This window comes from Tiliqua scincoides, chromosome 1 (genome assembly GCF_035046505.1).
Source record: "Tiliqua scincoides isolate rTilSci1 chromosome 1, rTilSci1.hap2, whole genome shotgun sequence".
Classification (NCBI taxonomy): Eukaryota; Metazoa; Chordata; class Lepidosauria; order Squamata; family Scincidae; genus Tiliqua; species Tiliqua scincoides.
In genome coordinates this window covers 233,392,683-233,407,585 of record NC_089821.1, presented here as the reverse complement: position 1 = coordinate 233,407,585, position 14,903 = coordinate 233,392,683, and the positions used below count along the sequence as shown (strand labels likewise).

Sequence of the window (14,903 nt, the reverse complement as noted above, 5' to 3'; positions counted from 1 at the left end):
GGGACACATTGCAGGTCAGCAGCTGAAAGGTGCTCCCCAGCCAATGCAGGGACTGAGACAGCGTAATTCACACAAGGGCGCTCATTAGCAATGCCTCTTACCTGGGTTACTTCAGCACAGCTGAGTTGCAGCACAGTTGAGCTGCAAAGTGACAATTTGGCAGAAGAGGTTCTGATGAAAAAGTGTGAGTGTGTCCATGAACTGGGTGAAGAAGCAGCTGTGCCTTAGGCTCTTACAGCTGCACAGACCTGTTCGTTTTCAGTCCTGCATGCTTCCCATTTCTGAAAGTGAAGATGAGGAAGACAAAGAAGCTGCTCCACCCCCTATTTTCTTCACTATCATGGCCCTTCTCTTTTCTTTCCCTCATGTTACCCATTGCTGACAGTGAAGTACCTTGGCTGATTCTTGTGCAGGCCAGTACTTACTTTTAATGGGGAGCAAGTTTCCCTATTCTGTTTACTGGGAAGCTTACTATTATGCTACAAGCATTTCTTCAAATTTTGACTATGCAATGCACAACTTTAATTCACAGATATCAATTTTTGTTCTGCTTCCCACTGTTCATTAAGAATATTTTCTGTCTTATGTGTTATGAAGATGAAGGTAAATAGCCTGAATAAATCGATTACCATGTTAACGGGTTGCAGGTTCTCCCAGGTTCAGTGAGATTGGTTCACAAGTGAGCATCACTACAACTAGAGGCACATGGCCTCTTGTACCTATACATTCAGGATTAGGTCAACTGGGTCAGTTTATGAATAATGTTCAATTTAGCAGCTTCACAATGCATCTTGAATGAATGATTTGAAACCTTTCCTATTGAAGAATGGCACTTTTATGCAGAATGTCCAGTTTGAGGAAATGGAAATGCTCCCTAGGTGCTGCTTTCAATGGAACAAAACTCTCAACAAAGCATTTATGGGGCTGCAGCACTATTTTGAGAGGGCGTTTCTCCCCTATGTTCACTTGTATCTATTGAACAAATGCATCTTCCAGGATGCAGGAAAATGAGGGGTTAATGGAATCACTATAAAAACAATGTGCACATTCCGCTGGCTAGATATGCATATTTTTTTTTTTTAAGAATAGGAATACAACTTAAAAAAAAAATAAAAACAAGTATTGTGGCCACACAGTCATTTAATAGTCCAGATTAAGAGGCTGGATTTACAAAACTTCAAGGACCATCTTCAGACACATGCACTGCTGAGAACATAACACAGTACCTACATCCAGTATAATGTCCCTAACCATATTGAACATAGAGAATAGCATTTGCCTTCTTTGAGGCATTATCAAATTGCTGACTTGAGGTTATGACTGATCAAGATCAAGATTTGCACGTTTTTTCCTCTGTCATTTGCAGCTGATGAGTTCTAGATGAGAACTAAGAGCATATTTCTGGTCACTTTCTACTTAATGGCATCACGTCTAGCCCTCAGCAGATGCCATTAATACTGTTCTGGCCTGCTGTATTGTACAAGTTTGGTATAGAGGGCAGGCGAACCAATGAACAAGCTGATTAGCTGATCGACTGCCAGAACTGTTGCTACAAAGCTTGCGTAGTCTAATCTCACCACCTCATTCTTCTCCTTGCTTTTAAAATTGAATATGCTGTTAGAGTTCCATTTTGTTGTCTGCCCCCTCTCCTTTCATATCGGTTTCACACTAAGTTTTAAATTGGAGAGATGGTAAGTGAAGAGGGGAATGGAGGAGAGACCCTATCAACACACTTACCTAACTATAGTACATTGAGTGACACTGGGGCGCAATCCTATCCAACTTTGCAGCACTGATGCAGTTGCAATACAGCCCCAAGGTAAGGGGAGAAGTGTTCCCTGTCCTTAAGGAGGCCTCTGTGACTGTCCCCCCCACTGCAGGATGTAGCACACCTCCATTGGCATGGCTGCATCAGTGTCAGGAAGTTGGATAGGATTGTTTTCTCCAGTTGATTTGCACCAAATTGTATGATACCTTGTGCTTACCTTTGACTTTCCTCCCCTCAAAAATGTGAAGCACTTGTTAAAAACTCTTTTCTCAATGCCTTCTTCATTTGGTGTTTATGTAACTAATGACAATGGTGATATCTAAAAGGTATATCAGTGTGACATAAATTGCTTTGAAATATTATTTTAGTTTGGTGCTCTATGCAAAATATACAACAGAGTTCATTTTGTACCCTTCAAATTCTCTAGTATTTGACTTCCATCAAGCTGCTGATGGCATCCAGGAACAACAAAGACAAGAGCAAGCAGGAAAGAAGTATGTTATGCTTTATCACATATAGGAAATTTGTTTACAAACTAAAGCTCAAGCAGTAAAATTATAGGAGAAATGGAGCAACACTATGGAGCATACATTTCCACAATATTTTTGCAGTGTCTTGTAAAAAGTGCTTTGTAATACAGTTGTTTCTGAATGTCTCATGAGGAGAACTGAAGCATAGGTAAATGCCCACTTATATGATATGTAGTTGTTATACCCACTTATATGATAGACAAGTTGTTCAAAGAATTCAGAGGTGCTTAACTTGTTTTGTTACTTATTTGAAGCATTTCTATTTGCCTTTTCATTATATAGGTTTTGAAAGTGTTTCACAATTCCTAAAACAGTTCCTAAAACAGTAATATCAATTAGTCTTCCTTGTAGATCATGGTCTCCCAGTACCACTACCAGATCTCATTTGTTTACCTCCAACAGTGCCTTTTTTTGAAATGGCCACATCAACACAGCAGTTGATGACAGTGATAGAGAGATTTCTTCTCTGCTGGGCGATAGATCTAAAAGCAGCCCCCAACTCCTGTCTCCTCTCCACAGCAGTTCCAGGTAGCAGCAATGGTTATGTGGAGTTGATGACAGCTGTCCTCGCCTAAAAGCTGCATCAAATGTCTGTCTAACTTTGGAATGCACAGAAAACATGTATATTATATAAGTTTTGCTCTCAAATGGTGATCTTTATTACTTTTTCAACTAATGCTATTTGTGCTGCCCGCTTAATTATACAAGTAACTCAAATAAGCATATCTGAAGAAGTGAATAAATCTGTTACTCTTGTTTCTAAAGCACAATACAAATCTAAAAATGTTTACCAGTGATGCAGTTCTTGTTCCTTGCATCACCTCAGTAATAATTAGTAGTTATCATTAAAGCCTTTTGCTCTAGAAAAAGCATGGGAGGCTAGATTTTATCAGTAAGATTTTAGACCCATTCCTATCCAACTTTCCAACACTGATTCAGCTGTGTCAACGGGGTGTGTGCTGCGTTCTGTGGTGGTGAGGGCAGTCATGGAGGCCTCCTCAAGGTAAAGGAATGTTTGTTCACTTGGAATGGCATTGTGGCTACACTGGTGCTGGAAAGTTGGATAAGATTGGGCCCTAAGTGTTCTGCTTTGACAGAGTCACCTTAGACCTTCTGCACTGATAAAACTGGTTCTATTGAAAGAGATTTCTGTCCTTGTGAGAGAGAACTGGTTGTGCTGTGAATGTTTTCCACCTGACAAAAGTTTGGCCTCTGTTTACAGTAAATCAAGTTTTTTACTTGTGCTGCTGTCACAGGATGTGACATGAAATAGACAAAATGAAATCCAGTTGAGTCAGTAAAAATGTATTTCTCCAGTTCATTTTTGTTTTACTTTTTGAAACTAGCTACGAGCTCATCTATACAGCAGGCTATGTTTTAGAAATCCTGTACACTCTCATTTTTCTTCTGTGGTTTCATCTATGCCAGGGGTCGGCAACCTGCAGCTCTAGAGTCGCATGTGGCTCTTTCAGCTGTCTGCTGTGGCTCCTCCCGGTGAAAGGGGCAAAGGGCGTAACAGGAGGCACCTGTGTTGGGAGGGCAGACTGCTTCCCTCCTCTTCCTTCACTCCCACTTGCCCTGCATTGGTTTCCCTTTTCAATTTTGCCCGCTCTGCAGGCTTAAGCTCCCTGTTTTTCCCTTCTCCAACTCTCCAGCAGGACACCCTCCTCCTCAGCCATTGCTAGCCCTAGCCCGTCTTTCCCTGAGCAGGTCCCCACTCAGTGCAAGGAGAGGCTTTTCCTCCACAGCAGAGGAGACATCCTGTGTGTCTACTCAGTAGTAAGTCCCATTACAGCGGATGAAGCTTACTCCCAGGAAAGGGTGCCTGGGATGGCAGCCTTGGAGCCTGCTCCTATGCGTGTCTACTCAGTTGTAAGCCCCATTACAGCGGATGAAGCTTACTCCCAGGAAAGGGTGCCTGGGATGGCAGCCTTGGAGCCTGCTCAAGGCCAAGCGCAAGGATAGGTGAGTGGGAGCCTGTGCAGGTCTGTTCGAGAGTAAGCCCCGCTGTAGTCCCTGGGCTACTCCCAGGAAGGTGTGGAGGGCTGTAGCCTCAGCCCCCTCCTGTGCAGGTCTACTCACAAGTAAGCCCCGCTGTAGTCAGTGGGGCTTCCTCCCAGGAAGGTGTGGAGAGCTGCAGCCTCAGCCCCCTCCTGTGCAGGTCTACTCACAAGTAGTCAGTGAGGCTTCCTCCCAGGAAAGTGTGGAGAGGACTGCAACCTGAGAGCTCCAACCAACTTGTCTGCTCAGAAGTCCCACTGTAGTCAATGGGGCTTACTCCCAGGATAGTGTGGAGAGGGTTGCAGCCTGAGTGAGGGAGGGCAGGCAGGCAGGGCAGAAGCTGGCCTGTGGCTGCCCCCCACCTCCTGCTCTGGCTTCTTCTCTTCCCCACCTCTGGAGTCTGTGTCCTTTTTTCTTTCCAGCAGGGTGCCTCTGGAAGGTGGGGGGAGTTCTTTAGTATCCATGTAAGATAAGCAGATGTCATAACTGCCATACGTATTGGAATCCTGGAAGATCTGGTGAGGAGGTAGATGTGGTGTCAGCAGTGACCCCTTTAAGGGTAAGGCCTGGGCATCCAGCAGAGTGTGCTGCACAGCTGCAGCCACTTGAAGGCAATAGGGCCCTCAGGGATATAAGGAGCACCTGAGGCAGGAAGGGGGGTGTGAGTTGGAGAAGGAGTGCAGGTTGGAGAGGAGACTGACTGGGCTCATTGACTTTGACTTGGATACTCTGACTGATTTGACTGACTTACTTTGGAATCTGACCTTGGACTGTGACTTGGCTTATTGACGTTGGACTCTGCCCTGGATACTCTGACTGACTTTGTGACTAATGGACTGCTAGAGACACTGGAGTTTGAAGTGTGGCTGCTGTGCCCAAGACCTGCTGAGAACCAAGGGTCTGCTGTAGTGGCGGGAGGCTGCTGGCAGGAGAGAGCACCTCTGCAGGTTGAACAGGCGAGCTACCCTGGAGGTGGGGTCCAGCAGGACTGCAGGGCAGAACCAGGGTCATTTGTTGGGGGAAAGAAGGGGAGCTAATTTGCTTAAAGTGGGCATAATTCTCCAGGCGGAGAATAGCCTTGGAATCAGGCAAAACACCATAGAGGACCAGGTGTCTGAAAACACAGGACAAGAATGTATGACAAAACGAACTAAAAGCTATAAGAGGGGGCTACAGTATAAAAATGGGACCTATAAGAGCATAAAGGTAAAAAAAAAACTGTATATGCAGTGTAATCTTCATTTTAGATGTCAAAAGGGTTTTGTGGCTCCTGAGGTTTTTTTTCCTCTGGAAAACAGGCCCAAATGGCTCTTTGAGTGTTTAAGGTTGCTGACCCCTGATCTATGCTAACATTTCTGTTTTCCCAACCTCTCTTTATACCAGTGACTGATTCATTTTGGTGTCACGTTTAGGGCTGCAAGTTATAAACTTCACAGTCAAATTGCTACAGTTGCCTTGGCTAGTCTATTATGACAGAATAATTGGTTCACCTTCAGGCAGTTGAGAGATTTTACAGCTAGAAATCCAAGGCCTGTTAGGTTTTGCTCATGTAGGAGTTGCATTGATCTCATAGATATTTTAATCAAAATTTGGTGCTGATCAGCTGAGGATTCTTGGAAACTTTTGGGGAAGATGGACAAGCAGCACTTGCTGCTAATGATTCATGATGGCTTATTTGAGAGAGAAAAGTATACTGCAGGCTATAGAACAGCCCGTTTTGGACTTATTATTCCAAATAACCTGAAAGCATAACTCAGCGGACTACATTCAGTAATGTTTACTTTTAATCATCTAATAATTCTCCAACATATTTGAGACATTTCCTGATATATTGGGTTGTATCTTAGCAGTTACTGCAGAGACATTCCAAGGCTACAAGTTCCTTCCATTCATAGAAAGAGAGGTTTACCCAGGGATCTCCTCCACTTGCAGAAGGATCTCTTGCATGAGAAGGATCTCCTCTTTCCATTCACAAAAGGAACATGCTGCTGTGGAGTACCCTGGTGGCAGCTGTTGGGATGCATTCTGTTGTTTTACTGTTAAGATCAAAGTAATTTATAGTACTGTGTTTAAGCATCCCAGAGAGCATACACTCTTAATATGCTAAGGTTAAGGACTATTTAAATTCTTTGCATTAAAGAAACTTTGAAAACTCCTGGATATTTGCACAGAAGAAATGACTACGTAATATTTGTAAGATATGCTATTATTAAAAAGTTCAGCTTTTTCTCTACGTGCTCTAAAAAATGTTTAGTTTATTGCCTTTTCTGCATTTAGGTGCAGTAAAAGTTTTGTGATCCAGCATGCATCCGGAATGAGTTGCCAGGTACCTGAATATGCCAGTTAAAGCATTCACAAGACTGACAGGCCCTTGACAGAGGACTTGCTCTATTCCCTCACTTACCTGACAGTGTCTTTCTTTCTGTCTGTCTTTCTTGAAGTGATACCATAGAAGGAGCCCTGGCAATAAGTGAGGGAAGAAGCTGGGGGCTTGCTTAACGGACATTTTCTTAAGCAGCATAACTGTTTAACTGGCATCTCTCCCCGCCTGAGGCAGTGGTCAAAGGTTCCAGTTATCTTGAAGTGCTAGATAACGCAACTTTATTGTACTTGTATATGTGTTCAAAATCAGTCTTGCTAGGGCTTTCCATTAGGGCCTGTTCACTTTTTGTGCTACTTGCCTTATTTCTGCCCCTTTCCCACTTACCAGAAGAGGTTCACCAGCCTGTAGGCCCCAGCTTGTAGCAATTTGAAACTATCAGGTTTATTCATCAACCTTCCTAAGTGATTATATATATATTTTTTTAAAGTATCAACTGTTTAGTCTTGTTTTAAGAGTCACCAGATTGTGTAGTTTGTGTGTGTTTTTTATTTTTGTGTTTTTAAGCTTGGGAACTACAAAAAAGGGAATTGGTCCAGTGTATTCTTCTAAAGCAGCTCGAAGTGGGCTCAGAATGTGTGATCTAGTTTCTGACTTCAGTGAGTTTTCAGAAAGGTAACAACTTCTCTAAAGTAATGTTACATTTTAAATATATTTATTAGTAAGGCTATCAATTTACTTATTTGTAGATTCTAATTTTCACATTCTAAAAACAGTTACTGAATCTGTCATTTGTAAACTTCCTTTTTTCTAAACAATAAAATCAAAATCTTGTGTCCAAGATTTGTATGAAGTAGAATTCAATACAAATATTAACTTCTTTACTTTTTAGATTCAAAGTGTTGGCCAACCAGTACAAGTCTATTTATCCTACCTTAGAAATAGACATTGAAGGGGAATTGAAAAGACTGAAGGTAAAACTTTATCTAAAAAGTTACTATTTAGCTGGCATTATGTGTTAAATGCAGATTGATTTTTCTATGGATGTTCTTTCTAATAAGTTGGGGTGAAAAGAAAAAATTGCTTGCCCAATCCCCTTTTAAAGGCAGCCAGGCCAGATGCCATCACCACATCCTGTGGCAAGGAGTTCCACAGACCAAGCACACGCTGACCAACCACATGCTATCCAGTTAGCAGCTGGATCAGAACCCATGGCATGGGTGAAGGGTGCTCTGATCACCTACACACATCATAGTTGCTGCTTGCCCTGTTTGGGAAAGTAAGCTCCCCATTGGAGCCATATAAAATTGAAGTGGTTGGTGACCAGCAATGGGACCTTTTCGGTTGTGTCACCTGATGTCTGGAACGGTTTCCTCAGAAGTTTACCTACCACGCTCTGTCTGTATTTTTGGACCTGGGTGAATATCTTTTTATTTTGTATTGGCAACCTTCAGTCTCGAAAGACTATGGTATCGCGCTCTGAAAGGTGGTTCTGGAACAGCGTCTAGTGTGGCTGAAAAGGCCAATCCGGGAGTGACAATCCCTTCCACACCGGGAGCAAGTGCAGTCTGTCCCTGGTCTGTCTCCCTGGCTATGGGCCTTCCTTCTTTGCCTCTTTGCCTCAGTCTGTTGGCCAAGTGTCTCTTCAAACTGGGAAGGGCCATGCACAGCCTGCCTCCAAGCGGGCCGCTCAGAGGCCAGGGTTTCCCACTTGTTGAGGTTCATCCCTAAGGCCTTCAGATCCCTCTTGCAGATGTCCTTGTATCGCAGCTGTGGTCTACCTGTAGGGCGCTTTCCTTGCACGAGTTCTCCATAGAGGAGATCCTTTAGGATCCGGCCATCATCCATTCTCACGACATGACCGAGTCAACGCAGGCGTCTCTGTTTCAGCAGTGCATACTGCTTTTTATTTGCCCAGATCTTATTTGATTGTAATGCTAGAATTCCTTTTTTCTGCTATTCTGCTCTATTATTTTGTTGTTGCTGGAACTTTATTGAACTGCTCTGAAAGCTTTGTCTAAGGAGCATGTAATGCATATCAAAAATAAAACATTTTGCCTAAAAAAAACTTACTGCTGAATGATATGTATGCTTTTTTATATTTGCCCATGCATTTTTCATGCAAAGATAGTTGATGGTAATAAGCTGCAAACCGAAGCCACTTTAGTCATTACAAGACCAGAAGAATTTTGATGAATTATCTGGCTGTCTTGGCACTGTTTCTAACTACAGTTTATTGTAGATTTTAATTTGCGAATTTAATCCCAACTTTTAAAACACATTTGTTTGTCCTAGGGTTACATTGAAAGGATCAAGCCCATGGTGAGGGATGGTGTATATTTTATGTATGAAGCTTTGCATGGCCCGCCAAAGAAAATTTTAGTAGAAGGTGCAAATGCAGCACTGTTGGACATTGATTTTGGTAGGTATAAAGATTAAGGTTTTTGGGGGGAGATTAGAGTGTTTTTATTATAACTGCAGTGTGTGAGGTATTTGTCATGTTTGTGTTTGAATTCCTGGACTGTTGTTTAGGTTGTATTATGGACCATGTACCAGAAATAGTAAAATAAATAAAATATAAGGGATACGTAAAGATGCTGATTGCTGCACAATTTTGTGAAGAGATTATTTCCATTCTAGTTGTGATAGAGTTTAAAGTATACTTTTAATAGGATTATCTAAGATTCAGAATCTGGAATGTTGACAGATAACCCTTAGATTAGCGGTTTTCAACCGCTGTGATGTGGCACACTAGTGTGCTGCAAGGCTGTGTCAGGTGTGCCTCAGGATCAGAGGAGGCAGGCAGCAGCTGGGTGCCTGCATATGGGAGAAGCGGCTGCTTTGAGCCTCCCGTGGCAGGCAGCCAGGGAAAGGGGCTGGCCGCGGCTGCTTTGCATCCCACACAGCAGCTGAAGAGTCCTCTTGGAACTTGCTCCTGAGCATGACTCAGGCTGCAACCTGATCCTCACTTTCCTGGGAGTAAGCCCCTTTGGCTACTATGGGGCTTACTTCTGAGCAGGCATGCATAGGATTGGGCTTTTGGTTGCAGTCTTTTTTCTCAAATACACAAGCAGGCAATTGGCACTTCTCTCTCCTCTTCTCCCCCACCCCACCCCCTTCCCCAGGGATATTCCACCCCCCAAAGCTCACAATCACAGTTAGCAACTCTCTTACTATCCCTCCCCTCACTTGTCAGTACCTTCCAAAGATACAAATCACTGCCTCACATTCTCTCTTTCCCCCACCCCAGTTTAATCCTGCACTTGTTTCAATCATGTCTCCTCCCTGCCCCTCACCCACATTCTCCACTATGTGATCAACCTGCCCTGTCTTTGCCAATACTTTCTGGCACTTTTGATAAGAATTTGAACATAGAATTTTTCCTCCTTTTCAGAAACCACATATACTTCCCTCTCCATGCTTCTTGTCAATTTTTTGGTCATGTAATGATTTAATTGTATTAATTCAAGATTAACTGTAATGTAGTAATTTAATGTAAGTAAAAAAACTGGTAGTGTGCCTTGACAATTTTAGTACCTTGTCAGTGTGCCGCAAGCTGAAAAAGGTTGAAAATAGCTGCCTTAGAGGATTAAGGCTATTTAATTCTGTCCATTTAGTTACAGAACCCGTTTAAAAAATTGTTAGGACAGCTTTTATCAGGTAGAACTCAAATAACTTCACACTTCAGTTTGTACTAAGGAAATACATGGAACCTAGAATTCTTTTTTATTTTTATTTATTTATTTTTATTATTTCAAAATCAGCTATAAACAAATACATATAACACAAAAAAACACACTTCACTACACAAAAAACACAAAGGGTGCAGGAAATCATATATCATTATCATATATCACTAAAACTAATAAATCATTGCATATCTTAATCAATTCCTCTTCTAAATTTACCTCTTAATATCATTTTTCATTCATCATACATGTATCATATCAAAGATAATACAATCATCTAAATGCCCTATCATATAGTTCTAGAACTTCCATTTTCAACCAAGCATAAAAGGGTTTTTTCCTTGCTCAATTTGTGTCGGTTTTCATTGTTAATCCAAAACTTCTAAAAGTCTGTCCATTTCCGTCACATTCATTATTTTCACTATTCATTTTTCATTAGTTTTTTAGAATCCTTCCAATATCTAGCATATAAGATCCTCGCTACAGTTAAAATCATAACTAGGTATACATCATTTTCTTTATCTATAATATCTAAAATAATATAAAATTCGTTGCTCTAATATGTTTTTTACTTATGCTTCCAGATCTGTCCCCATTGATCTATTGTGATATTATGGCCTATATTTTATGCCCATTTTATCATGCATTGTTTTACTGTTTCTTCTTACATCTCAAAGTCCAATAGTCCATCTTATAATGCATATATTAATTTTGATCTCAATCTTCCTTTAACATAAATGGCAACACCTTTTTTTATCTAAAGCCACAAAAACTTCTTCTAATTTTTTATTCACCAACAATGCCGTATTCATTGGTCATCACATTTCTTTTTACTAGTCTTCCTCTCTTTTTGTCTTTTTCTTGTTGCTATTGGTGAGCGGCTCTTACTCGCTCCTCTAGGCTCTTCCCTCTCTGATTCATCTGTTGTTTCTAAATCATCTGATTTCTTTTCATCCAATTCCATTTCTGGTCTATATTCTTTTCTTCTCAATTTCTCTTCCTCCTTTTCTTCCTGTCTTGTCTTGTCTTTCATCACTGTACTCAAGAAGTTTTCTGCTTTCATTGTAGAATTTATATTATATCTCTGTGTCTGATATTGAAAAAATATACCTTCTGGAGAAAGCCATCTGTATGGTATTTGCTTTTCTCTTAAAAATTTAGTCAGGTTTTCATATTCTTTTCTCTTCCTCACTCTCCATGGAACATGTCTCAAAATGTTGACTTTGTTATCATCCACTGTCCATTCCTTTTCCTGTGAGGCCTTCAGTAATTTATCTCTGTAAAAGATTCTGATGGATTTCACATGAATTTCTCTTGGTAATTCATATTTCTCAGATAAGAAGTGCTCACTCTTCTCACTGAGTCCAATTCTTTAGATATCTCCTCCATCAGTCCATTCTGATATTAATCTGACAATCCGTTGCGATGTATCTTCTCCTTTCTCGTCTGGTATATTTTGTATCCTCATCACTTGAGCTGCACTATCCATCTGAATTTCCATTAACGTTGTCTCTGCGTCATGTTGATTTTCTTCTGTCTCCGATATTTTATCTTGATCTTTTCTTAGCTTTTGTCCCAATCTCTCAATCCTTTGTTTATTTTCTTCTGATGTAATTTTCACCTACATCAGTTGTCCAGTAAGATCATCAAACACTAGCTTGAGTTTGTACAGATTGGTTTGTTAGTTGCTGTACCCTTACCAACAGTTTTTCTATGTTTTGCAGTCTGTTTCCTGTCTTTCCCTTTCGGTTCCTCTTGACTAATTTTCCAAGTCCTGTCTCTGATGCTGGCGAGCCTCGGACTTTCACTGTTTTGCCCGCCATCTTCCTTCCTTCTGCTCGCAATGTTCTTTAAGGCCACTAGATAATATTATCCTAAAACCTGAGCCACTAGATCCTCAGTGTATTATCTTCCTTGCCTCAATTATAAACACAAATCCAGCTCTTGCAATGTTTTTTAAAATCCACTAGATTTCACTGGTGCACTGTTTTATTTATATTTCTCTTACCTTGTTTATACTTGTAACCTTGGCAATGCCATTCCTCTGTCTGCAGAGGAAACATCATTCCTCTGTCTGCAGAGGAAACAAATGTCAAAACATCCAGCCACTCCTTCAGGCTCTCCCAAATGATAGTAACAAACCAAGGCAATAAATGCTCCAATACACAAACTTTTCAAGGACAGTTAATTTGTAATCCACCAAAATTCAAAGTTGTAAAGTTGTAATTATATTTTCATATATCCATAGCAAGCTTGGCAAATCTCCTCTACGATTTCTTCTCACACCAAGAAACAGCTGGGGGGGGGAACCTTCCCCCCCTTCTCATGGCAAGAAAACAAATCAGGCAGTCAAATTATTCAGTCCACGCCAGGCATATTCAAATGGAATAACACTTACTTAAGTCTTTCAACGTCTTTCCCTGCTGGAGCCTTCAGCTTGATTTCAAAATGAATTCTTCACCATTGCTGCCAAGATGGTGGAATCTCCTGGGAAAGCCGCCCTGGTTGGGCCTTATCTCCTCAGGAATCATGCTATCACATGGAGGAGTTTGTCTCTCCTGACAAACAATCCTCAGATCTGCAGATTTTGGGGAAAAACAGAGTGCCTTTCAAGAGCTCAAGAAAGGCACGTCTGCTCAGCTGCTGTCCGGTCCCTCCCCCGGAATCTAGAATTCTTAATCAAGCCTTACAAATGGCACAGAAGTCCATGCTTCTGAACTGTAACGGAAATATTTTGGGGGGGGAGGATAGATTCATTTTAGCAAATAGAACATGATTTTAAAAGGTTAACAGCCCAATCCTATCCACACTTTTCTGGGAGTAAGCACCATTGACTCTAATGGGACTTACTTTTGAGTAGACATGCATAGGATTGGATTGCCAATCAGCAATTTTCAATCTTTTTCATCTCATGGTACACTGATAAGTGATTAAAATTGTCAAGGCACACCATCAGGTTTTTGACAATTGATAAGGCACACCATGCTGCCAGTGGGGGGCTCACATCCCCCATTGGCCTGATTAATAAATGACCTTCCCCTAAATTTCAGTGGACCACTTGCGACACACTAATGGGCCATGGCACGGTGGTTAAAGATGGCTGGGTTAAGTGAATATTTTTAGATTACTAAGTATATAATGAACATATATCTGTGGCACAAGTAATTGATAATCATTTACTTTTAATGTTTTAGAGTAAACATCCCTAAATAAGCAACAGTGTGGTGAAATTATCAATTGGGAATTGGGGGTTTTTCTGGACTATTATAAATATAATGCTTGAACAAGCCCCTGCTTCTGTATTTTTATACAAAAAGAGTAGTGGCCAAAGGTCTGTATTTGCTATTGCATCACATTTCAGTACAAAGACATAGTACTCACTGTCCCACATTTCTTTTCTGCCTCCCCAAACTAGGAACTTACCCTTTTGTGACCTCATCAAATTGTACTGTGGGAGGTGTTTGCACTGGCTTGGGTATGCCACCACAGAATGTTGGTGAAGTATATGGAGTTGTGAAAGCATACACAACTAGAGTTGGAATTGGTGCCTTTCCTACAGAACAAAACAATGTGAGTATGAGTAACAGTGAGTTGCTGAGGAGAAGCAAATGTGTAATTCCTAGCAATATTATTTAAGCATGGCTGTACTGTCCCAGGTATCAAATTCTGTATAAAACTACATTTCTTAAACTATTTCAGACACCAGATCTGTTGCCTGAGTGTTTTGAAATGTGCCTATGAGTTTTTAACTGCCAACACTGTTTATTTGTTTTGCTATGTAAATGGTTTTGTGATCTTTTTTTAAAAGGTATTTAAATATTCCCAATATTGCTTATTCCTCAGTCCTGCAAAATCTACATTTCTGTCAGAAAGGAATTCTGCTCTTGCTCATTGAATCAATAGCAGAATTATTAACTAACGTCCAGTTGCAATCTATCTGCAACAGCTTGCCTTCTTGATCCCAAACTAAATTAACTGGACTTAAATTAAGTTAACTATAAAACACTCCTGTGTGAGGTAGCAGGTACGTATTATACAGCAGAATTAATAACTAGTATTTTTCACACTGATATAGTAAAGGTGACTCATGTATTTGTACTTTTATCTTGATTTATTTTTTAAAATATTTTTCTGTGATGGAGCTATAAAATATGTTCCATTGTCTTCTATTGCCGATTTTCTATTTGTAAATAGAAGTTGGTGATACTGCTCCAAGATATTAACACAATAATATTCTATTTCTTAGGAAGCTGGAGAATTGCTACAGACAAGGGGAAAAGAGTTTGGTGTGACTACAGGTCGCAAAAGAAGATGTGGTTGGTTGGATTTGATGTTGCTTAGATATGCCCACATGATCAATGGATTTACTGCGTGAGTAATCTGCAGTGGTGACAAGATAAGTTGCACAAATGAAACTAACAGTAGTTCCACATGGCTCTATAATCTTTTAAATTATAAATGAAAACTACCACTTAATGTGGAAAACCACAAGTTTTCCAAGTTCCATTTTTAGATGGCAACTTTAGAAGTTCCCAGTCCTGAGCTCCTGGGGTGTGCAGCTGCAGCAGCACCGAAAACTGCTGCCGCTGCATCCT

The 14,903-nt window shown here is 40.8% G+C and overlaps 1 protein-coding gene across 6 annotated transcripts in view; it reads left to right on the top strand.

Annotated features, from left to right (window-relative positions):
* Nucleotides 1–14,903, top strand: part of ADSS2 (adenylosuccinate synthase 2) — a 63,897-nt gene that overhangs the window by 37,155 nt on the left and 11,839 nt on the right. For 5 of the 6 annotated variants that reach the window (XM_066617628.1, XM_066617611.1, XM_066617595.1 and 2 more), the window contains 6 exons: nt 2,196–2,262; nt 7,187–7,294; nt 7,512–7,593; nt 8,915–9,041; nt 13,724–13,878; nt 14,555–14,679. In XM_066617628.1, coding sequence (XP_066473725.1) covers nt 2,196–2,262; nt 7,187–7,294; nt 7,512–7,593; nt 8,915–9,041; nt 13,724–13,878; nt 14,555–14,679 — 664 coding nt within the window. Of the gene's footprint in view, nt 1–2,195; nt 2,263–2,731; nt 2,827–7,186; nt 7,295–7,511; nt 7,594–8,914; nt 9,042–13,723; nt 13,879–14,554; nt 14,680–14,903 lie in introns of those variants that run through there. The other variant, XM_066617637.1, reaches the window with a different exon arrangement.